The sequence below is a fragment of the Podarcis tiliguerta genome (genome assembly GCF_965153285.1).
Source record: "Podarcis tiliguerta genome assembly, chromosome: 14".
Taxonomy (NCBI): domain Eukaryota; kingdom Metazoa; phylum Chordata; class Lepidosauria; order Squamata; family Lacertidae; genus Podarcis; species Podarcis tiliguerta.
In genome coordinates this window covers 35,550,076-35,573,157 of record NC_139547.1, presented here as the reverse complement: position 1 = coordinate 35,573,157, position 23,082 = coordinate 35,550,076, and the positions used below count along the sequence as shown (strand labels likewise).

General features: G+C 43.4%; 1 protein-coding gene across 2 annotated transcripts in view; it reads left to right on the top strand.

The window, feature by feature from the left end:
* XPO6 (exportin 6) overlaps positions 1-23,082 on the top strand; it is a 43,510-nt gene that overhangs the window by 13,132 nt on the left and 7,296 nt on the right. Inside the window, exons 4-20 of one of the 2 annotated variants that reach the window (XM_083414104.1) lie at positions 448-645; positions 1,692-1,851; positions 2,166-2,243; positions 4,092-4,153; positions 4,266-4,296; positions 6,582-6,615; positions 6,764-6,890; positions 7,848-7,957; positions 11,078-11,186; positions 11,627-11,719; positions 14,134-14,203; positions 16,030-16,189; positions 17,969-18,061; positions 18,866-19,010; positions 19,787-19,933; positions 20,702-20,891; positions 22,158-22,313. In XM_083414104.1, the coding sequence (XP_083270230.1) occupies positions 448-645; positions 1,692-1,851; positions 2,166-2,243; positions 4,092-4,153; positions 4,266-4,296; positions 6,582-6,615; positions 6,764-6,890; positions 7,848-7,957; positions 11,078-11,186; positions 11,627-11,719; positions 14,134-14,203; positions 16,030-16,189; positions 17,969-18,061; positions 18,866-19,010; positions 19,787-19,933; positions 20,702-20,891; positions 22,158-22,313 (1,963 nt within the window). Of the gene's footprint in view, positions 1-447; positions 646-1,691; positions 1,852-2,165; positions 2,244-3,699; positions 4,154-4,265; positions 4,297-6,581; positions 6,616-6,763; positions 6,891-7,847; positions 7,958-11,077; positions 11,187-11,626; positions 11,720-14,133; positions 14,204-16,029; positions 16,190-17,968; positions 18,062-18,865; positions 19,011-19,786; positions 19,934-20,701; positions 20,892-22,157; positions 22,314-23,082 lie in introns of both variants that reach the window. The other variant, XM_083414103.1, reaches the window with a different exon arrangement.

Sequence of the window (23,082 nt, the reverse complement as noted above, 5' to 3'; positions counted from 1 at the left end):
TTCCTTTTGGCAGGCAGATTTCCATTATCTTGTTTATTTATTGCATTTTATGAGATAATTCCCAAGAAATTCAGTCTAGCCTTAGTATTAATGATCACCATTAAACATATCCCCTGTTTTTTGTTAGTGTCTTGAAAGGTTAAATATTTTCTCCTCTGGCCATGAACACGGACATGCTTTGGGTGCTAATTAGTAGGGTTACGATTTCCCCTCTTTACTAGTTGGGAATACATCGTTCAATTGTAAGCAAATATTTTACTGTTTAATTCCATTCCTAAGTAAATATTCTGAAGCAGATTTCCAGATAGCATTTTCCTAGATTTGGTATTATGCCCTCTAGGTTTAATATCATGACTGTCAGCTCTTAACAGTAGCCGTAAGCAAGATATTTCAAGGATTCCAAGTTTAGTACAAAATGACACCTCACTTTCTTTTGTTCTTCCACAGAACCTGATTAACAAGATGTGGCTTGGGGTTCCATCACAAGATAAAATGGAGATTCGCAGCTGTCTGCCCAAGCTTCTTTTGACTCACCACAAAACTCTGCCTTACTTCATTAGGAACAAACTTTGCAAAGTCATTGTGGATATTGGCCGGCAAGACTGGCCAATGTTCTACCATGACTTCTTTACAAACATCTTACAGGTAAGACAGTCCTTAGAAAACCCTTGACTGAAGTCGGCTTTCTTGAGCATGACCAAATGAAAAGTTTGAGAGAGGGAATGATGGCCTAATATGTTAGTACATTTTCAGTTTTCTTGTTGAAGGGAAACCAAAGGATAAAATTGTGATGTGTTTCCTAAAAATCCTTTCATTTTGTTAAAGCCTAGCTTGTCTTACATGAATATATCATCTTCAGCAACACAGCTGTCTAAAATCTGCTAACTTTTAGTTCAAGTATAAGCTGGTTAAGAGAGCATGCTATGAACCCAAGTGCCATAGCTAAAATTTTCATGTAGCTATGCTCTTATTTGAATAATCTCACCATCTCTACTTCAGTGTGCTATCTGTAAATATGCATATAATAAACTAGTCTACCTTTCAAAGTTACTGTTAGAATTATGTGATATATACTGCCCTCAGAAAACAGCATTTTATAAATGCACGTTGTATTATTAGAATTGCCATATCACCGGAAGCTAGCATTTTCAAGTAAATGATTAAAAATCTGTACTATTGCTTAGACTGTCTTCACACATTGCTTATTCTGGTGTGGCAGTCCATCTCCATGCCAGGAAAAGCAGGTATTGTGTTATGTGTGAACAGTCTTGCCAGTGTCTGTCAACTTTGCGTAGCCATTACACATAATGGATGTCCCCCAAGCAAAAAAGTCTTATTATTGGTGCCACTTACATGTTACAATAGAGTGCATCTCCGGAGGACCAATTCCTGTATCATGCTGGTACCATTTTTTTTGCTTTCTTTTCTCTCATTCAATATTCCAGGTAATTTTTGCCCTTCTGTTTACTACAACAAATATATAGCTCTGCCTTTTCCACTTTGTCTTTCCACTGATGTCTTTGGGACTAGAAGATGGCATGTAGAAGCTTTCCTGTTCAGAAACACTGTAGAGATAAAGATGTCTGCATTCTAAGGCTAAATTTGTTGCCCCCCCCCCCAGAACTCTAGTTCATCTACCAAATTCAAAGAAGCTGTTGTCTGCTAATACTTAAACCTGACTTTCCTAACAGTTGATCCAATCCCCTGCCACAACTCCACTTGGGCTGATCATGCTGAAGACAACATCGGAAGAGTTGGCATGCCCACGGGAGGACCTCAGCATAGCAAGGAAGGAAGAGTTGCGCAAACTGCTCCTGGAGCAGGTTCAGACTGTCCTTGGGCTTCTCACAGGTTAGTGGAAATGACAGACATGTGGTGGTGGAGGGGGCAGCGTCCTTGTATTAAAGCAGTACAAAATAGGCGACCCTGATGAGACAAAGGTCATAACTTCCTCTGACATAAGAATACAGCAGAACAATTGATGCCTAAGCAAACGATAATGGAGCTCTCTGCTGCAAGGCATGTACTGAGTTCCTCCATCAGGCTTGGAACAATGCTTTCCCTGGGTGCAGGAGCAGCCTTAGTTTACATGAAACTGTTACTTAATGTGGTATAATGGGAACTCATATGCAATTGCTGGGGATTTTGCTCTTCTTTTCTGATAGGTATTTTGGAAAGCATCTGGGATAAGTACAGTGTCACTGCTGCCACTCCACCACCATCTCCAACTTCGGGAGAAAGTGGTAAGGTTTGAACTAATCATTAATGATTTTTAAACTGTGGATGAAGACCTAGCTACGTGGGAAGAACTATGAGGTGTTGTCCATTAAAGAAAAGAAATTCATTTCTCAAGCTGTAGGGGAGCTGCTGCAGTACAACACCTTTTTATACTGTGGACCATATTGAGAAGTGTCCATGGTGTGTGCAATCATTGTCCGAGTTCCTGGCTGGAAAGGAACCTTATTGTAAATTCCTTTCTTATGATCCAGGGATTCTGACACTTACCCAACAATGTGGCAAGGAGCCATGCTGCAGTGGCACTCTGGCTGCTTGGGCAATGTTGTAATGAACCCTTCTGATGACATGCATTCATTCATCTCATTCTTGGCAGATGTGCCACTCATAATGCTTATGAGTGTGTGCCAGAATATGGCAATTTATACTTGCTCACTTCAAAAAAATGAGAGGAGTAGTACAACTTAGTTGATGTAACTAAAAAAACCTAATCTTGCTGAATAAATTCAGTCCAGACTAATGCATGATTTACAGTAAATGGGGAGAAGCTTGGTAGGCCTCCTTCATACTTAGTTAAACCTCAGCATAACTTTCAAACAGAAAAAGGGAATGGATGCTCAGAATATATGCACCTGGATTGAAAAACACTGGGAAGTTTGGGAACCTCAATCTGATTCTCGGCACATACATGCTTGTGAGCAGCTTGCTGTAAGCGACAGCTGAGACTTCAGTCTGTGAAATAGTGGGTGGAAAGTCAGAAATGATAAAACATAGTGTCTAAAAATGTGAGCGGGGAGTTGAGATGTCCCTGATTCAAATTTTGCCTCAACTAGAACCTTGACTAGCTGGATGTTACGCAACCCCACCACCACCCACACATACTCTGAAATTTAGGAATGCTAATACTGGTCTGGTTTAGTGTTGTTAGGATCACCAAGAGAAAATATGCGAACTGCTTTGAACAGTAAAGTGTTCTGTATGAATATTAGGAGACTGGCTTGCTATGATCAGTGAAGCTCATTGTGTGATCTTGGACTAGCTACTATCCCTTTGTTTCACCTACCCCACAGGGATGCGGCTGGAGGCAAAAACAAGTCTGTTAGAATAAAGGACAGGGTTGTCCTATAAGAATTTCGAGTGACAGAAGTATGAATGATAATGCTGAGGTTTCCATTTATCATTTCTCTACACTAGCTTGTTGTTGAAGAATACTTTTCCAATTTTATACGTGTGTGATTGGGGTGGGTGGATGGGTGTGTCAAACAAATATATTTGTGAGATGTCACCATGAGCTCCATGGATAAAAATATAGTAGGTGGTGGTAGATCCTGACCACAGTTTGCCAGATCTGTATTTCCTGGTTTGTGTGCCAAAATGGCCAAAAGCTCTGCAACCAAAAGGAGCTTGGTTCTGATCCATGTGAATTCTGCAAAGTAGACTTGGTTTTGATCTTCCCTTCCCCAGGTGACCTTTTAAGTAGCTTGTTGCAGAGTCCCAGCACAGCCAAACTATTGAACCAGCCAATCCCCGTCCTTGACACAGAGAGCGAGTACATTTGTTCCCTGGCATTGGAGTGCCTAGCCCACCTCTTCAGCTGGATCCCTCTGTCTACGAGCATCACCCCTTCCCTCCTCACCACCATCTTCCATTTTGCCCGCTTTGGCTGCGACACCCGATCCAGGAAGATGTCCTCCCTCAATGGCAGCAGCCAGAACTCTGTCTTGAATCCAGAACGTGGCCGGCTTGGGGTGCTTGCCATGTCTTGCATCAATGAACTGATGTCAAAGAACTGTGTGCCTGTGGAGTTTGAGGAGTACTTGCTGCGGATGTTCCAGCAGACGTTTTACCTCTTGCAGAAGATCACCAAGGAGAACAATGCCCATACGGTGAAGAGTCGGCTGGAGGAACTGGACGAGAGGTAAGGGAGAGCCAGCCCAGACAAATCGATATTGTTGATCTTTTCTGTTTACTGCAAGGCGGTCTTTACTGACTTCTTGTCATGCATGGTGTGTCTAATCACCTTTTTTCAGAGTCCTGTGACGAAGAAGGAAGGGTGGGCAGGTAGGTGTGACCAGGTACGTTGGCTGTGGGAGGCTGACGTTGCAAAGCGACTGCGGTGTTTGCATTCCTTCTTCCTCCCCTCCCCCCTTCCGTTCATTCCAGTTTGGCTGCAGGTCTGAGGTTGTGCAAGATTTGAATTTGCCTTCATTCGGTTGTTGCTGAAAGCAGCCAAAGAGACAGAGTGAGGTAAAAGGGTCTTCCTTTTCTATCTGGCCTCTTCTGTCTAATTCCAAGCAGATGGGGATGCTAATTGTAGGCATGAAATCACGCAGAACCATTAGAGGTTTTAAAGTAACTTAGGAGAGCTGCAGTGGCTTGTGCTATTGAACCAGCTATGCAAAACAAGTCGGTTTATTTTTCTGTTCCTTTAAATATATATAGATTTACTTGTACTCTTTTTAAACAAGAGACTAGTCACCTTGGGTCACATCCACACTATATATTTAATGCACATTCAATGCACATTTAAAGCACTTGACTCCCTCGAAAGAATTCTCGGAACTGGTTTTCTCCCTGGAGTGCTGCACTTCCCGTTTCCCTTAACAAACTGCAGTTCCCAGGATCCTCTGGGCAAAGCCATGTGTTTTAGATGAGTGCTGAATGTGTATTAAATGTATGCTGTGGGAACTGCCCTTAGGGAAGTCAAGTTTGTTTGTTTTTTAAACAGAAACGTACTGTACTGAGAAAACTTTGGGCTGCTTTTCTCAATGACTTTTGACAATAAAGCAAAAATACCTTGGCTTTCTAGAGGAGCTGCTGAAGTAGATACTGGCAGAGATGGTTATAGGATTCAGCACTCCTTGTGCTTCAAATTGCTGCCAGAGAGGGATTCAAGCTATCCGTTGGTGCAACTGACAATATCATTTGTTTCTACAAATGAATGTTCCTGGAAGGCTAACGTCAAAAACAAGAAGTAGTGGTGTTATAAGTCAGCACTAGTCTGACTTTTCTTAGACTTTGAGCACCTGGAGGGCATCCAGCCTAGTCATACCTTATCCAATTCCCAGTTTTTTCTACACCCACTCACCTCCATCTTTTACCTAATATCTTCCTTCTTTCCTAGTAGACACTTCTGCTTCAAAGGAGAGGGCATATTATGTAAAACATCTTCTAGGTCCTGCATGTCACTAGTAACTATGCTGTGCTGTTCTTTTTTTTAATGAGGATTAACTGAGCAGCAAATCAAATGTGAGCAGGCCTCTCAAAATTCCTCCATATTTGGGAGGAAAGTCTTCCTATTGTGACTTTCTGCCCTACTTTTTCCTCATTCACTACATAAAAGTCTACCTGCCCATTTCTTCTTACCACTACCACCACCCAGCACTCTATATTTCAGGAGCAGGTCAGACTTTACCCAATCCTGGTGTAGAGAGCTGCTGTGAATTGGCCTTTCTGAGTTAAAATGACGATTCTAAGTTTGAATTCTCTTGGTGGCCTGAAGGAATCCATTTCCCTCACATCTGATACTTGGAGGGTCACAGTACTGGTCTATATTTCGTGGCTGATCTAAGGATCACCAGGATAATCGACACAAAGCAAGTTGAGCGTGTGAAAGAAATGTTCGGCAAATAACAATTATTATAATTTTGTCTCTCTTTCAGAGGCACTTAAGGTACAAAACAGAAGACGTTAAGACAACCAGTAAAGTTGTCCAGGGCCTCAGTGTGTGCTGTGTGTGGCTAGGGAAAAAAAACCTTGAGTGTGTATCTCTGTTTTGCAATGTTCTTTTAATATGCTTCCGCTCCCCCAAGAACTGGAGGGTTTTGCAGCTGTGTGATTGTTCTGCCTTCAGGTGGAGACCTGACTTGAACAGTGAAGGGGCACCAGCAGCCCTCCAAATGTTGTTGGGCTCCAACTCCCATCAATCCCAGCTACCAGGGCCAATGGGAGCGGGAATCCCTGGACTATAAAGTTTTTGGGGAAGAGAACAGCTTTGTTCTTCGCTGCCAAGGCCTTGTGTTCTTTCATAAATCAATACCTTAATAGTAGAATATATTAGTTGTGCTATAGATGGATCCACTGGGATCATTTGGTTTTCAGAAGCACCACCCCTTTCCCCCATCCATCATTCCCTATCAAGACCAGCTCTGAAAGTCCTTCTGGTTTCAAAATTGGCATGCTATGTGGCATAGCAGGCTGTGGCTTGAGATGCACAACTATGTTTCAGCTAACGTAGGTGACAGTGAAATACATAATGGGATTTCTTAGCAGAAGGTTTGAGTTGGTATTTTGACAAAAGCCAAAGTTGCCGTTGACGAGAGAATCTCTTTCTTGCTATGTTTCAGGTAATAATGGAATGAAGGGTTTCCCGCCGTGTAGGTAATTTATGTAGGGATTTAATTTAATTGTTTTTAAAATGGCTGCAAAATGTGTTATTTAATGAAAGAGGTATGAAGTAAATTTAAATGTTTCAGTGCTGCTGTTGCTTCTGTCGGTATTCAGGTTTTCTCTTGTCTTTCCCTTGTAGTTACATAGAGAAGTTTACTGACTTTCTGCGCCTCTTTGTGAGTGTCCACTTGAGGAGGATCGAGTCCTACTCCCAGTTTCCCGTGGTTGAATTCCTTGCATTGCTGTTCAAGTACACGTTTCATCAGGTACAACACTGGCATGTCTCTTCTCCTTAATCCAGCTTTGTTTAGAGTTGATTATCCTATAAGGTTTCACGTGAAAACACGTTGTCAGGTTTTTACTGCATTCGAATTAAAATGTTACTCTTGCATTGCAAAATAGCAGCAATCCTGGTCTCCAGATTGACCGCTGAAAGCCCTGGGTGCATGTTTCAGTGATTTCCTGGCATGCCTGGAAATATTATATTGGGTACCACACAGCACAGAGGTCTTGACCGAGATCAAATCTCAGTAGCTGTTTTGGTTTCCAGGAAAACAAAAATATGGAGCCTATGAGTCAGTATTTAGTTTTGATTTAAAAATGGATCTTTTGTTTGGACCAGCTTTTCTTTCAAATGCAGGATACAAGCATTTGAATCTCTTGGGCTTGTTCAAAGAAAAGGAGTGCGGAATGAGATGCTTCTGTGCTTCTGTGTTCGCGTATCTTGTTTTGTCTCTGCATTGTTGTTGTTGTTGTTGTTTTCCAGGTCAAGGGTACTGAGAGAATTTAAAACAGAACCTAAATTAAAAAAAGAACATATGCATTACTCCCTCTTCAAACCCCAAGGGGTTCTCAGAGCAACTGGTCATGAAAATAAGAATGAAAAGACCTAACAAAATTGGGACCCAAAAACTTATCAGGGTGGTTTAACAATCAAGTCCTCTTCCAGGGAACTCTGGGAATTGTAGCTCTGGCAGGGGAATAGGAGTCTCCAAACAATTCCCAGCACCCTTAACTAGTTCACAGAATTCTTTGGGGAAGCCATGACTGTTTAAAGTGGTATGATTCTGCTTTTAATGTATGATGTGAATGTGGTCTAAGGTGACATTAGGAGGAAGGCAAGGAAAAGAAGCTTCGTTGTCTATCAAGTGGCTATTAGAATTCTCTCTCCATATCCAGTTTGTGCTACTGTTAAAAATTGTCTGTTGACTTCCATGTTTCAGCCTACCCATGAAGGTTACTTCTCCTGCTTAGACATCTGGACTCTCTTCTTGGATTACTTAACCAGTAAGATAAAGAGTCGTCTGGCAGATAAAGAAGCAGTTCTCAACAGGTAAGCAAGATTGGCAGCGCAGTGGAAGATCCCTTGCTCATTTGTATCACAGCTTTTCCTGCTGCTTCCTTCCTCCACTGGGCATCATTTTGAAGGCTACAAAGGGTGTTGTTGTTTTTTAAAAAGGCTTGTCCTTTTTCTAGCAACTTGGAGTATAATCCTCTGGCTGCTCTTGCTCTGCGCAGAGGCATTCAGGATTGCAGCGGAAAAGGCCAGCTTTATTTTTCCTTGCTGTTGTTCTCACAAGAGTCCATTTGGGTGCACTGCACTGGGCATAGTGGAGAGAAGCATGCCTTCAGATATGTTTCTAAGCTAGAAAGGAAAACCTGATCTTCCAAACTTGCAGCAGAATGATGTGCCAGAATGGACTGTACCATGTCAGTGGGGGGGGGGGTTAATTTGAATACTCACCCACATATATAAGTTGTTGTTGTTTTATTCCACCATAAAGTTAAAAATCAAACTAGCATTCAAGGAATATTAGTTCTGTCTCAGACTAGCTTTCTAGTTTTAGACCTTTCCCCCCACATAGGGGCATTCAGAAAAAGTAACACCCCTCCTCACGTCCCATTCTATATGAAAAGGGGTAAACTATTTTGCTGCTTTGTACAGCTGCGTATGCAGACTTTATATAGTGGGACATGAAACACTCCTTAGCAGTTTCAGCCCAAGTCTCACTGGCTTGGATTAAGGATATTAGCAGCCAGAAAGGATTAGTTGCTCACAGAGGGAGTTCCAAACCTTGGTTTGCTACTTGTAAGAATGCAAGAAGAGGGAAGTTGCATCATTATTTCTGGATGTGTTTCTTTTTAATGCAACTCTTACAGCTGTCATGGGGACAGGAAGTTGTAGAGCTGTCATAGGGACAGGAAGTGTTTACCTATAAGCGTAAGCGTGCTTACACCACAGGAGCAGCATTTGAGGCTTCCTGTCTGTTGTAGTTTAAGCCTCTTCCAAGCAGAGCCTCATGTACAAATCACCTAGTCTGGGTGCTCCTACCAGCCTGCCAGTTCAATTGACATCCTGGCCTGACCCTCTTTCTTGCTCAGACTCTCCACATGCTTAAGATATTCAGTGTAGTTGCTTGTCACTTGAAATGGTCTGCAGGAAGGGATTTGGGAGCACACCTTGGGTTTGCATGCTCGGTCCCCTCAGTGGAGGAGGAAACAAATGACCCAAAAGGGAAATGTTGGTTCGAATACAGGATCTTGGGGTTTAAATCTCCCCAGACTGCATGTTCAAATAACCACAGGATCTCTCCTTCAGTAGTTCATTTCTAAGCATGCTGAGAAGAGCATGAGAGCGTGTAAAATAAGCTGTCGACAGACTCCCTCAAAGCAGGTGGGGGAAATACATTTTTAGCTTGCTCACTTGTCTTTTGCATATGCTGGAGGGAGCTTTTTCTCAATGCATTTTTCTTACGAAAGAATAGTGGGACAGCAAGTACTTCCTGCAACTTGCTAGGTCACTGCTGGGGCTGATGTCACTCAGCGGTGTGTTGCTTTTTTCTTTTGGTTTTGCAATTGGGGAGCTTCGTGAGAAAATAGGCTGAGTTCTGCATTTGTTCAGGCAGTAAGCACCACATTTCCAAGAAGGGCAGTCTTAAAAATGAAGCCATACCTGGAAATGTTGTAACGGTATTTGCGGTTTTGTAGGAAAGGACAACAGTTCCTTGTGCATGATTGGGGTTCTGAGCATTTAAAAATACAGAATGCATATCTGTATTTGGGTCCTGCACTAGGAGAAGCAGACTTCTGCAACCTGTATAAGTTAAGCAAGCCAAACCAATTTTCATAGTATTTATTTGCATAACATATTCTGGCTGTGGGGAAGAGTGGAAAGCATTGTTAAGAAACTAATAATCCAGTTCAACTTCTGCCTCTTGAGATTTCATTGACGCACTTTCCAAGCATATCTTTGAAGCCCCCGAGGACTAAAGTTTTGCTTGTTTTTAACAAGAAAAGCTAAATATCTCAAGGTGATAAATATCTGATGTGAGTATGGTGCATCAGGATTGTAGATAAATCTCAAGTTACAGGGAGCACTATTATTTTGAAATTCAAACCAGCAGCATTGCGCACTCGCAGCTGGAGTTTGACCTTAAAACATAGATTCTCTCCCCCCGGAATATACAAGCAAACTTTCACTCCATATTACTCCTTTCTTAAAGAGGGGTGTGTGTGTGTGTGTATGTGTGTGTGCACGTGCTTTCTCTTACCCTCTTAAAAGTGTCCAGGCCTGTGACTGTGCAGGTTGAACTAGCCTTGTGGGAAACAGGCGTGGAAGTGTAGCCTGGATTTGAAATGGAAATTAAGATGACAAATAAATGAGAGAAATAATGTATATGGACGTAGCACAGTGAATCTTAGACTTCAAGATGGTATCAGAAGCATGAAGAGTATGTGCAGAAGAATAAAGACAGAGAAAATGAACAGATGATATATTAGGGCAGTTTGCCCACTCTAGTACAGCCCAGGTGCTGATGGACTAAAACTCCCATCATCTCTGACTATTGGCCATCGTGGCTGGTCTGGAAACATCTGGAGCACAGCTGGTTAGGGGAGGCAGCACCAGGGTATGTACACACTTAGCAATCAGATTTGATTATGCATAACGGAATTCCTTTCTGAGTAGCTCAATTGTCCTCTTATTTAAATGAAACGTTGCTTTCTGCCAAGGCCTCAGTGAGAACTTCCTCTCTCATGCTTCGTTTAGCAATGACTTATCTTGAATAAGGATGTGGTGTCAGACCAAATGGTGCTAAAGCTCATTTTCCATATATTCCATATATTGTCAACTCTACTAGAATGAACAGAATTCAACTAGGTCTGGCTCAAAGTGGACTCATTGGTATTAGTGGTTATAACTTAGTTCCATTAATTTTAGTAGCTCTACTCTGAGTAAAACTTAGCTGAACATCACCCCATACTTACTATTATTTTGCAACCCTTTTTAAAAAAAACAAAGAAACCATTTTTTCAGATGTCTCATGTCAGATGTGTGCCATGCCTTTTTCTCTTTAAGTTGAAGTAACTTTGGTATAACTTCCCATGGATTACCATTTCCTTCCATAATCATGGTTCTAAATTTGATTGGGGTTTTCCTTTTGCTCTTTCCCAGGTACGAAGATGCCCTGGTTCTGCTGCTGACAGAAGTATTAAATCGGATACAGTTCAGGTACAACCAGGCCCAGTTGGAAGAGCTGGATGACGAGACGCTGGATGATGATGTAAGAAACAGAAGACTGTAGACTTGAGAAGCGTAATAACTGTGAAAGTGGAAAGTAGAAAACATTCCGCTTCCATTGCGCATTATGGAATCTGAAGGCATGTGCAGAATAGCATAGCTGAAATCTTTAAGGCTAACAGGACTTTGCACCACCTCCAATGTCTTGTGCCTTTCGATTACAAGCCTGGGAAGTGTGGTGTGGGGGTTATGAACCTTTTTTGCAGGTGTGCCAGGTTTTTAACATTTTTACCTGCATATTTGTTTTTAAGTTGTCAGAGTGTTCCTAAATGGCATTTCTTCACCCATAGCATGAACTGGAATTGCCCACTCTAACCACTTCAGCATTCTGTCGCCTCATTTTTCTACTTGTGGAAAATCCGTTCCAACAGCCCTGGTGCAAAGGCAAATAAAACAGCTGATCATGGTATTTCTTTCTCACAGCAACAGACAGAGTGGCAGCGGTACCTACGCCAGAGCTTGGAAGTAGTGGCCAAAGTAATGGAGCTCCTGCCAACGCATGCCTTTTCGACCCTGGTAAGTGGGAGTGGGAGCTTTCCTCTCACTGTCCTTCAGAGTTTCAGATCCATGCCATTACTTCAAAGACCTGCTTTTTGATGTGAGATGTAGCAGGAATTCCTGGTGTTAGAAGAATTGCCTGTTTGCGGTCTTCACTCCACTGAGTTCACCGAAAGCCTGACCCCAAGGTTCTGTTGTCCTGATATAAACATGCCAGATAAGTAGGTGGTGGTGGGAAAAGATGTTTGAGTTTGAGGATTGTGGTCCTTCTGACCTAGAATGGAGGCTCAAATAATAATAGTAATATTAACTTTAGAAATAAATAAATACCCAGTACACATGACTCACTTGCAAAGTTTCTTTCATATACGAAAGGCATTAGCTTAACTTCAAGCAGTGCTTCAGTCATTCACCTTTTCAAGGAATCTTAAAATCAATTGGCAAGCGAAAGTAAAGTGAAAGTATTTGGTGGCAGTTGTGTTCCTGTGTGCCACAGGATGTTGCGTAACCTTTTTTTGACGGTTCCATTTTGAGGGTCGGCCACTCCTTTAACAGCGACATGCTGGCATGCGCATGTCATGAGATCATACACGTTCACATGGGCACACCTCCACCTTGGGTTCCAGTTCGAGACTGGATATCTGTTTTCTCACCTCCTTGGCAGAAATCGCATCTTGTACATCCTCTCTGCGACTATTGCCACAAGGAGCATGCCAAGTTAGTAGTAGTGTGAGATGGCTCTGCTAAACTTTTGCCCACTAGGAGGTAGGCTTTGAGTTCATAGACCTAGCTGGAACAACTATGCGGTTTAAATCCTGCCACGTGACATTGACTCCTGGGATGGCAGCCAAGGCATCTGATCATTTCCCTGTGTCTCCCATCTTGCTTCCCTGTTGCAAAGCTGTGACATACCTGCCGGCTAGTAACACAGCATGCCATCTCCTTGTCCGGTGGTGCTAGATTAGCACTTAGAATTCCTGGGTGTGAGATTGACACTTCTGGCAGGGATTCCCTGCTCATCTCTTGGTGCTACTCAGTGCTGCAGTTTGCCAACAGATGGTGCATTTTTAAACCTACATTGCAAATCTAGCAGCATGGTGTGTGTTTAAAGGCTTGCAGTTGGGGGGCTGCTGTGAGGCTTTTCACATTTTAGGAGCTGGTGTTGCTACTTCTGTCTTTCAGCACTTCATCCTCTGACCCTTGACCTGTACATTAGCCGAACAGTAGCTGTAAATGATCAATGTGACAAACCACATGTAGTGCTACGTGCATTGTTGGGGGAAGTTTGCAAGAGACTGGAGACAGGTTAAACCCCTCCCTTCCTGGCCAATATTAGCATGTGACATTGTATGCCTTGTTTGCCATTACATCTGGGTTTAAAAAAATACTAAGCTGGGGGAGGCAGATTTCAGTGGAACGGGATCGTACCACTATCCTGCTACCCCACCCTCCACCCCCTGGCAACATTGCAATATTTAACCTGAGAGTGTGGGGGTCACATTAGTACCTGTAGGAACAATTTCTAAGAGTAATTGCAGAGCAGTGTAGGGCAGTTTATGACAGGAATGTGACTGGAAAAGGAAGGGTTTAACCTCCCTTTCTCATGTACAGTTTTTCCGGCAAAAAATGCAAGGTGTGAGGAGTGACGTCTTAATACTGTCTTTAAAAACACAGGCATTGTTGCTAATGATATATTTAGTGCCACGTAGTTTTGACCATAGGATGCTGTGCTGTAAATCTGATCCAGCTCTCCCTTCACCATAAATTGACTAGGGAACCTTAAAAGCAAGCTGCACTCTCAGCATAAGTCCTCCCATTATGATGGTGGTGATTACAGGCAGGTTATCATTATGGAATTGTTCATGGTTATTTCCCTCCTGTTGCTAAGGCTGACACTGTTTATGTTAATCTGCTTTATTTTGTGTATTCTTGTGTGTCACTGTTGCATATATGCTACCTTGGCGGCCACTGCATAAAGGTGGGACAAAAAATGGGAACAGTGATTACCTTTACTGGTGCTTGCCTATCTTCATAAACATCCGCAGTAACATGTGTGAAGCCTTTGGGGCACTTGAATGCCGGGTAAAGGCAATGGAGGATGTTACTGTTGACCACTGGGACCCGTGCAGTTCTGCGAACATGTATTTAAGAGCATTATGGATCCTGTTGCAGACCATTAGAAAGCAAGTCCTGTTTTGGAAAAGCTTCTTTCCCAGGGCAACCATTTTCCTGCAGTGTCCCATTGACATCATTTTTCATTGTAAGGCTATGATACTGAACCACCCCTGAACTCCCAAACTTTTATTTTCCCTGTCCATGAAGGTTTAGGTGACAGATGAATTGTCCTTAGGTCCAGATTCTAAACAGCAGGGAACTATACATGGTTACTATATTTGAAGACCTTGTAGTTATGCTTATTTTCTTCTTCGCAGTTTCCAGTTCTCCAGGAAAATCTAGATGTATATCTGGGACTCCAACAATTCATAGTCAATTCAGGAACAGGTAAGGCAAACTACCAGTGTTTGAAATCTCATGTCTGTGTGCTGTTTGTGTTTCTATAATATTGGGCTGATCACTGAGCTGGCATTCTTTAACTTGGGAAAACTGCTTTAAGTATGCACGTTCATACGGACATAAACAGCAATTTTTACTGGCAAAAACATCCCAGTAGCTAAAATTTGCTTACTCTGTATGGTGTCTAACTATATTAATCTGCATTATATAGAGGTTAATACATTCTACCTGTTGTATATTCCTTTTTGGCTTACAGAAATATGACTTTTATATGCACTTTTTTAAAAAAAAACGTGTTTAAACATGTGCATTATATAACTTGTCTCAAGTTTGGGGTTTTTTTTGGGGGGGGGTGTATTTTATTTCATGCCCTTTAATAAAATTCCATATAATCATACAGTTTGTATGGATAAACACCTTGTATGACACCTAAGTAGTTTTATTTCTGAAGTGTCTTAATCGAAGTAAACTTTCAAATACAGGTATAACTAATAAGGCAGTAAAACTGAAGCAGCATATAACAGTTAACAGACTGTAAAACATTTTTTTAAAAAAAGATTACAAAGGCTTACAAAAATAATATAAAGGACCTTTTCCTGGAACCAAAATAACAAAAATGATTCCAGGTTAAGCCTCTTTAGGGTGAGGCTGTTCCATAGTTGGGATGCCACCACTGGGAAAGCCCTCTGCTTGCCAACCAACCACCTCTCCTCAGATGGTGAGGGCATTCTGTGGAAAGCCTTCTGCTGAACATGTTAAGGTACAGAAAGGTATATTTGGAGATGGGCTGTTTTTTGGACCCCTAGATGTTCAAGGTCAAACTGACAGTTTGAATTTGGGCCAGCAACAGACCAAGAACCTCTGCAATTAATGCAGGAGAGGTCTGAGAGAAGATGAGAACACCCAGACAAGTTAGGAATCTGGCTGCCACATTCTGCACAGACTGAAAGGCAGCCCCGTGTAGAGGCTAGGCATGTTCAAGGTCAAAATGGCTGGTAACCACCAACAACAGGCATGCCAACTCCTAGGGGCTGGGGCAGTTTCGACTCCTTCCCCACCAAAGTATATCCACTGCTGAAGAGCACACCCACAAGAAAACACACTGGGATTTAGTACTTCCAGTTGAACAGCAGGAGTCAAAGCAATATTAATTTTGTGGCCAGAGGTGCCATCTTCTTAAGAGGATTGAGGGTGCCGGTGTGTTTTCTTGTGGGTGTGCTCTTCAGCAGCGGATATTAGAAACGCGCAGCTTCTCTATGTTGCAGTTGTATAGAGCCCACCCCCTTGAACCAATCAGGATTTTCTATCTCTGATTAAACTACTTTGACTTCTGCTGTTTGGGTCCCTGTTGTTGCTTGTGTGGTAAAGCGGGGCCACGCTGTTCTGAAAAATATTTTAGCCTTTTGGGAGGAAAAGAGCTGCAAATAATTAGTAAAGATTAAAATCCCAATGTCCTCTTTAACAATGCCCCTTTCTAAGCTGCGTAATTTAGCAATCTTGCTTGCATTCGGCGCTTGAACTGTGACCTGCAAGACAGCTAATGCAGAGCAAATGCATGTAATGTAATTACGGTAAATGTTTCATTTCCTGGCAAGCTATCTGCATAATTAGATTTCTCCTATGAGTGCCTTGTGTGTTACAAGGTTATGGCTTCGGACAATCTTTGTATTTGAATTCTATGAAGAGTTTGTTCAGGAGACAGCCATTTCTTTAAATCACCTTAATGGGCAGTAATTTGTCCCTATTAGCAGAAGCACTTGCATTCCAGTTTCTCCTTGCATTTTTATTCCCACTGGCTCATGCTGTCCTTTCAGGTCACAGGCTGAACATCACTGCAGAGAACGACTGCCGGCGCTTACACTGCTCCTTGCGCGACCTCAGCTCCTTGCTCCAAGCAGTTGGTCGGTTAGCCGAGTACTTCACGGGGGACATGTTTGCCGCGAGGTTCAGTGATGCTCATACTGTAGTGGAGAGGTAGGCAGCGTGACCCTCTTGTAGAGTTGGATTCTGGGACAGGCCTGCTAATAGCTGCTGGCATTTCAGCTCCAGCCGCTGTCTGTCTTTATGATACGCCTTTTGTAGGTCTTTACGTGCAGTCCTAAGAGAATCCTGCTGTTCTTTATGCTGCCAAATGCCAAGGTGACTCCTGAGCAGTTTACACACACTGCTTAGAAATGCTAATGATTAAGCAGCCTATAAATGCAGTTAAATAGATAAAATAAATAAATAAAACATGGAAATCAATAGCACAGCATTGTTAAAATGCTGAAATTTTTAAAAAACCCACCATAATTCAAATACACTATAAAGCAAACCCATTATGGCGCCAAAATATAAACACCAGTGATTACAATATTCAGCCGTGATTATGGGTGTTGTGCTTCCAATGTAGAAAATAGAAAGATGCTTTATACCAAATCAGGCCACTGGTCTGTCTTGCTCAGTATTTCCTTCACTGACTGGCAGTGACAGCGGAAGTGGTAAGACAGGCATGCAAGCCTCTTACCTGTGGGCCAAAGCAGGCAAGGATCCTGATTTGACCCAGGAAGCCCTATTTCCTCATCTGTCCCACACTGATGTGATATGACCTCAGGCAAAGCCAGCTGCAAAGGACTAATGAGCCGGAAAGTTCACCTCTGGTTGTTTATCTGCAACTGGAATTTGTATTTGGCACCTTTGTAAATTTGCTGTGAAATGCAATCCAAGGTAGATCTGTACCCGCAGCAAGCGATATTTACATTCAGCACTAAACGCAGGGGTGCTGGGTTTGGTCCTGCCCACCTGTCAAAGTCACCGACAGCAGATGGGGATGCCATGATCTTGCCCACCTGTCAGATCCAGCCTCCCACCCCTGCAGTAGAACATATTACTTGTAAAGTTTGGCAGGCTGGATGAGGGTTAGATCAGATGTCTTCAGACTCCTTATTTGTTCTGAAGGACTGTATCCAAAAAGGACGTTCTACTTTTCCTTTGAATAGCTCAAAGTAGCTATTCAATAAGAAGTTAGAAACAAATAAACATTTGTAAAAAACAAAAAAGAAGAAACGTTTCTTTTGGGAATTAAAGGAACAGAACTACCTAAACTGCATAGAAACTTATTCATGTATGCTACTGCAGTGGCAAGAATGTTACTCGCCCAAAAATGGAAAGAAGCAGAAGTCCCAGCAAAGGAAGAATGGGTACAAAAACTTATGGAATATGCAGAAATGGCGAAACTTACCAGAAGAATAAGAAATCAAGATAACAAACTTTTTATAAAAGAATGGAATTGGTTTATTGAATATTTACAGATAAATTGTAAACAGATAAGAACATTGGCAGGATTAGCGTAATAACCTGCAGTTTCATAAGAGTATATATTTAAAGTAGATGAATAAATGAGCAGATTAAGTTAATTTGGATATGCAGAAGATATTTTTTAAAAATTAAGGAACTGCAGAAAGAGGGGGAAGGAAGTCAAGTATTGAAATGTTAAAATGATTGTAAAATTAGTGAAATGTATAAACATGAAAATCATTTTTTAAATATTTAATTGCTAAAAGCAATTGATCACAACATCAGGCCCCAAAATGTCTTCCACCAGCATTACTTATAAATGGGCAAAATGGGACACACGTTCCCATCCTTTCCCTTTTGTGCATAGATTCTGTGCATCCAACTTAAAGCAGGGTTTATGTTCAAGATAGCAGAGGATTCTGTATATTATTGCGTCCCACTTTTCCTCATTTCCTTGCCTCTTATCTCCTCCCACAGACTGGTCAAGGTAACTCTATATGGGTCCCAGATTAAACTCTACAATATTGAAACTGCTGTGCCATCTGTCCTGAAACCTGACCTTATTGATGTGTGAGTATGATATAATAATAAAAAATGCAGTGTTAGAAAGTGTTTTGGAAATGCTCACTTGAAGTCTGGTTCCTTACTGAAGCCAAAAGACATGTTTTGTACCTATGCAAGGGAACTCTCTAGAGTTCTTCACCCTGCAGTCGTTGATAGTGATGGGGGTTGCGAAAGATCTTTCCTGCACAGGAAATCAGAGGGGCCCAGCAGAGTCTGAATGACCACAGCCCAGCCCCACCAGACGTCCCTTCCCAGCTGGCGATCCTCCTTATCCCAAGGCTAAACAATGCGCCCAAAGTTTTGCTTCTCCATGTCCTGTGGGAGGGAGTTGCACGGTCAGAGTGCCACTGTGGTCTGTGCAGCTTCTGTAGCAGCTTGTCAACAGTCCTTTTAATAGATTATGGCATTGCTAGGAATGTCAGATGTTTTCACTCCTTGACTCCATAGGCCCAGCTCATGTGTCTCATATCCTTTCCTCTGTGTTGCTCACTTCCTCATGATGCAACTGCCCCAACCAAATGATGTCATGGACTGCTATGACCTGAGCCCAACCAACCAGTTTCGCAGAGCCTACATGATGCAGCCTTTCTCAGCCTTGGGTTGACTAGTGGTCAGGGATGATGGGAGTTGTAGTCCAACAACATCTGGGGACCCAGGTTGAGAAAGGCTGGATTAGCATGTTAGACCTAGGAAGCCAGGGTTCAAGTCAGATACACAACTGGAAATGAGTAGACCTGAAGATTATTGGTCTTGTGTACTTCTATTCCCTTCATCTTACATTTGAGATTCTGTGTCTCTCTGTTCCTCTAGGCATGCACAATCCCTTGCAGCCCTGCAGGCTTACTGTCACTGGCTAGCACAGTTCTATGGTGAAGTTCATCGGCAAAACCCCACACAATTTGTCTCCCTCGTCTCTACTGCCCTGGAAGCAATCACTCCACTAATCAGTTCTAAGGTACAATGCATGACCCAGCGGCATCAGCCATTGTGTACAAAACCAAGCCTTGAAACTATCCCTCTTTTGCCGGGCAAGGTGGCCATTCTTGTGCAGGGGACCTAAATTATTGGTCAATGTGTATAATGGGAAGCTGCCTCATTTGAACTGTCAGTAGTGAACTGCTGCTGGGTTGACCTACCATTTTGCAGCAGTATGAGTTTCCCTTTCTTGGGTGGAAGGTGATCTTTCAAAGAGAGTGCTCAGGAGAACAAAAGACTAGAGATCACCATTCAAAAAAACAGAACCAGAGCATGAAAACTTTGCCTCCAACCTGGTTCTCCTCTGTCCATCCTGTGCTGTTTAGAGCAGTGGTTGAGCTGCAGTCCTCTCCAAAACTTTTCAGGTTGGGTTCTGGCTGCTCCTGTCTTTTGTCTTCCTTGTCGCCAATTGGGGAGGCTGGCTTAGCTTTTTGATAAATTGCTCTCCCTCAGAACTCCTGAGAGGTCTTAAACTTCTTGCTGCCTCTTGTAATCATGGGCTGAAAGAGCAGCGTAAGCAGTATTCTGGCTAGGTTATTGTTGCTGCTGGTTGACTCCCCATTCATAAGCTGTTGAAGAGGTTCCAGAAGACCAGTGCATGTCCTTCAGCTGCCCCTCCGTCGAGTAGCAGCCACAACAAACCTGTTCACTCTTATGTACCGTTTCTGAATCTTCTGGATCAAACCCTTCTGTTGATTCAGTTACAAAAGAGGCTGAAGATCTCTGTCCTCCTGCCCCCCCTCCCGCCCTGCTCAGGTACAAGAGAAGTTACTGTTGTCCTCCTGCCACCTGCTCGTCTCCTTGGCCACCACAGTACGGCCAGTGTTTCTTATCAGCATCCCAGCTGTCCAGAAAATGTTCAACAGGATCACAGATACTTCTGCTCAGCGCCTCCCTGATAAGGTACGGTGGGACTTAGTGAGCGAGCTGCCATTGTATTGGCTTGGATTTTACTGTATTTTTTGTTTCTATGGAAGCCGCCCAGAGTGGCTGGGGAAACCCAGCCAGATGGGCGGGGTACAAATAATAAATTATTATTATTATTATTATTGGATAGCGGAGCAACACCACTGCACGTCCGTTGACTGTAGATGGTTCAGACACAAGAAGTAATTCTGGATAGCTTAGAAGTGGCCTGCTTCCGATCTCACAGCTGCTTCCAATAAAGAGAGGGGAGAGGAGCAGCATGCATCTGAACCACGCACGTGTGTTTTGCTTAGAGCCAGTGTGGTGTAGTGGTTAAGAGCGGTAGACTCGTAATCTGGTGAACCGGGTTCGCTTCCCCGCTCCTCCACATGCAGCTGCTGGGTGATCTTGGGCTAATCACACTTCTCTGAAGTCTCTCAGCCTCACTCAAAGAGTGTTCGTTGTGGGGGAGGAAAGGAAAGGAGATGGTTAGCCGCTTTGAGACTCCTTAGGGTAGTGATAAAATGGGATATCAAATCCAAACTCCTCTTCTTTTTAGTGCTCAGTAAGCCAGTTGACTCTAAGCTCTTTGGCTCTGCTGTTGGCATGTCTGTGCAGTGTAGTGTCAAGGCAACCCCATATAAATGGTTGGACACCAGCATCCTTTTCCCTTTCGGAGCTGCTGATTGTGTTTCCTCAGCTCCTCCTCCTCTATCTCCCTCCTTACCTCTTTTCTTTTTGTTTGATCTGTCTTATTCTCCGCAGGCTCAGATACTCGTGTGCCGAGCGCTCTCCAATATCCTGCTGCTGCCATGGCCAAACCTCCCAGAAAGTGAACAGCAGTGGGCCATTCGCTCGACTAACCATGCTAGCCTAATCTCCGCCCTTACCAGGGATTACCGCAGCCTGAAATCCAGTGCCATCTTGCCCCAGAGGAAAATACAGCAGGACGATAGTAAGTTCCCCCAATACAGGCCTTGTTAGCAATGGCAGAGTAACTGCTAGCACAGTCGGAACAGAAGGATCAGTAAACCTCTCTGACATTCTGGCCAAAGTATTCACATAGCAGCTTTGCATAACTGATGTCTCAGTTCCCAATGGTCCATTGGCAATTAACCCTTACTTATAGCTGTGAGTAACATTGAGATCTTGAAGTCCCCCTAAGTCCAGGAGAGGTTGCTATCAGTTTTGTTTCCCTTCCAGCTGGTCCTACTGGGGAAAATAAGGGGATTGGTGCTGGGGGTTGCGAGGTTTAGACAAATGCATCTCTCGTACTCTGTAAAGTGTTGTGTTCACTAATGGTACTATATAAATACAGTCATCCCCCACTTGTGTGTGACTTTGTATACATGTGGCACCAGGCAGTCAATTCCTAACCTGAAATGGCAAGAGACAGCTGGAAAGTCCTTGTGGCTCGCAAGGAAACCTTCCTCAGAGCCTGAAAAGGATGCCAGTGAGCCAAAAGTCCAGGAAAAAAAATACTCCAAGGGCACCAAAATGGCATGTGGGAGCTCTCGCGGATGCCATGGTACCCCTTCAACAGCTGTTTGGCAGGAAGCAGTGTGTACTGCAGCAGGCTCCCCACTTACCCAAACCCAATGAGGGAGACCTTGTGCAGCACTTCAATTAAGGTTTTAAATCCTAATTCAACCTGTGGTTGGTGGTTGAGGGGGAGAAGGAAATGATTTAGGCACTTTTGCAACCGCATGTTTAATCAGGGGTTTAAAGCCTTGATCGGTGTGGGGAGGGAATAAGGAGGCAATGTCTCTACCGCCATCATTTCCGCCTCCCTCTTCCACCAACCAGCTGCTTCCTCGTTTGGCAGCCCTGGATCACTTCAGATGGATCCAACCAGGAGCAGTTTGGGGCTGCCTAGACAAATCCTGGAATGGCCCAATTTGGTTTGGGATCCTGTATTTGCCCAGACAGGGTGCACAACTCTGGTGATTATGCTGCGTCTCTTCAGAGACAGGACAGACTGACCCATTCTCAGTAGAAGCTGTTTAGGAGGAGGCAAGGACAGCGTAGGGAATCTTACAGAGATGCACCTCTGGGATGGGTGTCTTGGGTCTACCTTTTGTAATTTCCCATGGAAAACCTAGCCATTTTCTCACAGCAAATGGTTTGGGAATTTTGGGCTACCACCTCTTAACACTTATCTATTTTCACCACCACTGGTGCCCTGGGCTGATGGTTTGAATATCCTCTCTTGATTTTGCAGCCAAGACAGTTATCCATCAGACTCTCAGCGTCTTGGAAGATATCGTGGAAAGCATCTCTGGGGAAGCCACCAAGTCCCGCCAGCTCTGCTACCAGTCACTACAGGAGTCTGTGCAGGTCTCACTAGCCCTCTTCCCAGCTTTCATTCATCAGTCAGGTATAACCACAGGGCAGCCTTTCCAGGCGTGGGTCATTCAGGAGCTCTCACCTGTACTTGGCAAGAAGTCCCATCGGGCTGCCATGGTTGTACAGGCGCTGCCGGCGCCACATTAATTCCTGCCCCCCCCCCCACTTGTGTTGAGAATATTCATCAGGAATCAAGATGGCACTATGCATGGCACTGGGCTGTCCCAACTGGTTGATCTTTCCCATGTACAGTGGTACCTCGGGTTACATATGCTTCAGGTTAAATACGCTTCAGGTTACAGACGCTTCAGCTTACAGACTCTGCTGACCCAGAAATAGTACCTCGGGTTAAGAACTTTGCGTCAGGATGAGAACAGAAATCGTGCTCCAGTGGTGCAGCGGCAGTGGGAGGCCCCATAAGCTAAAGTGGTGCTTCGGGTTAAGAACAGTTTCAGGTTAAGAACGGACCTCCGGAATGAAGTAAGTACGTAACCAGAGGTACCACTGTACAGGGAACAATTTGAACACAGGTCCTAGCAGGTTTCACTGCAGTGAAGAAAATCTGAATGAGGCTTTCGAACTAAATGTGGGTGGTTTGCAAAGGTGACTCGTTAATTTGAGCAAGCAGAAATTAAGGGCAACCCCAAATGGTTTTTTACATTGACTTTAACTGTCATTTCATTTTGAGTGGGATTAAATTTGCTTCTGCTTCGTCTTTTGTATTTTATTGTACTTACAATGGCCTGTGGCTACAAGCAAGAAATGCTTATCATATTGTGCCCAGGTAAATGTTGGGAATT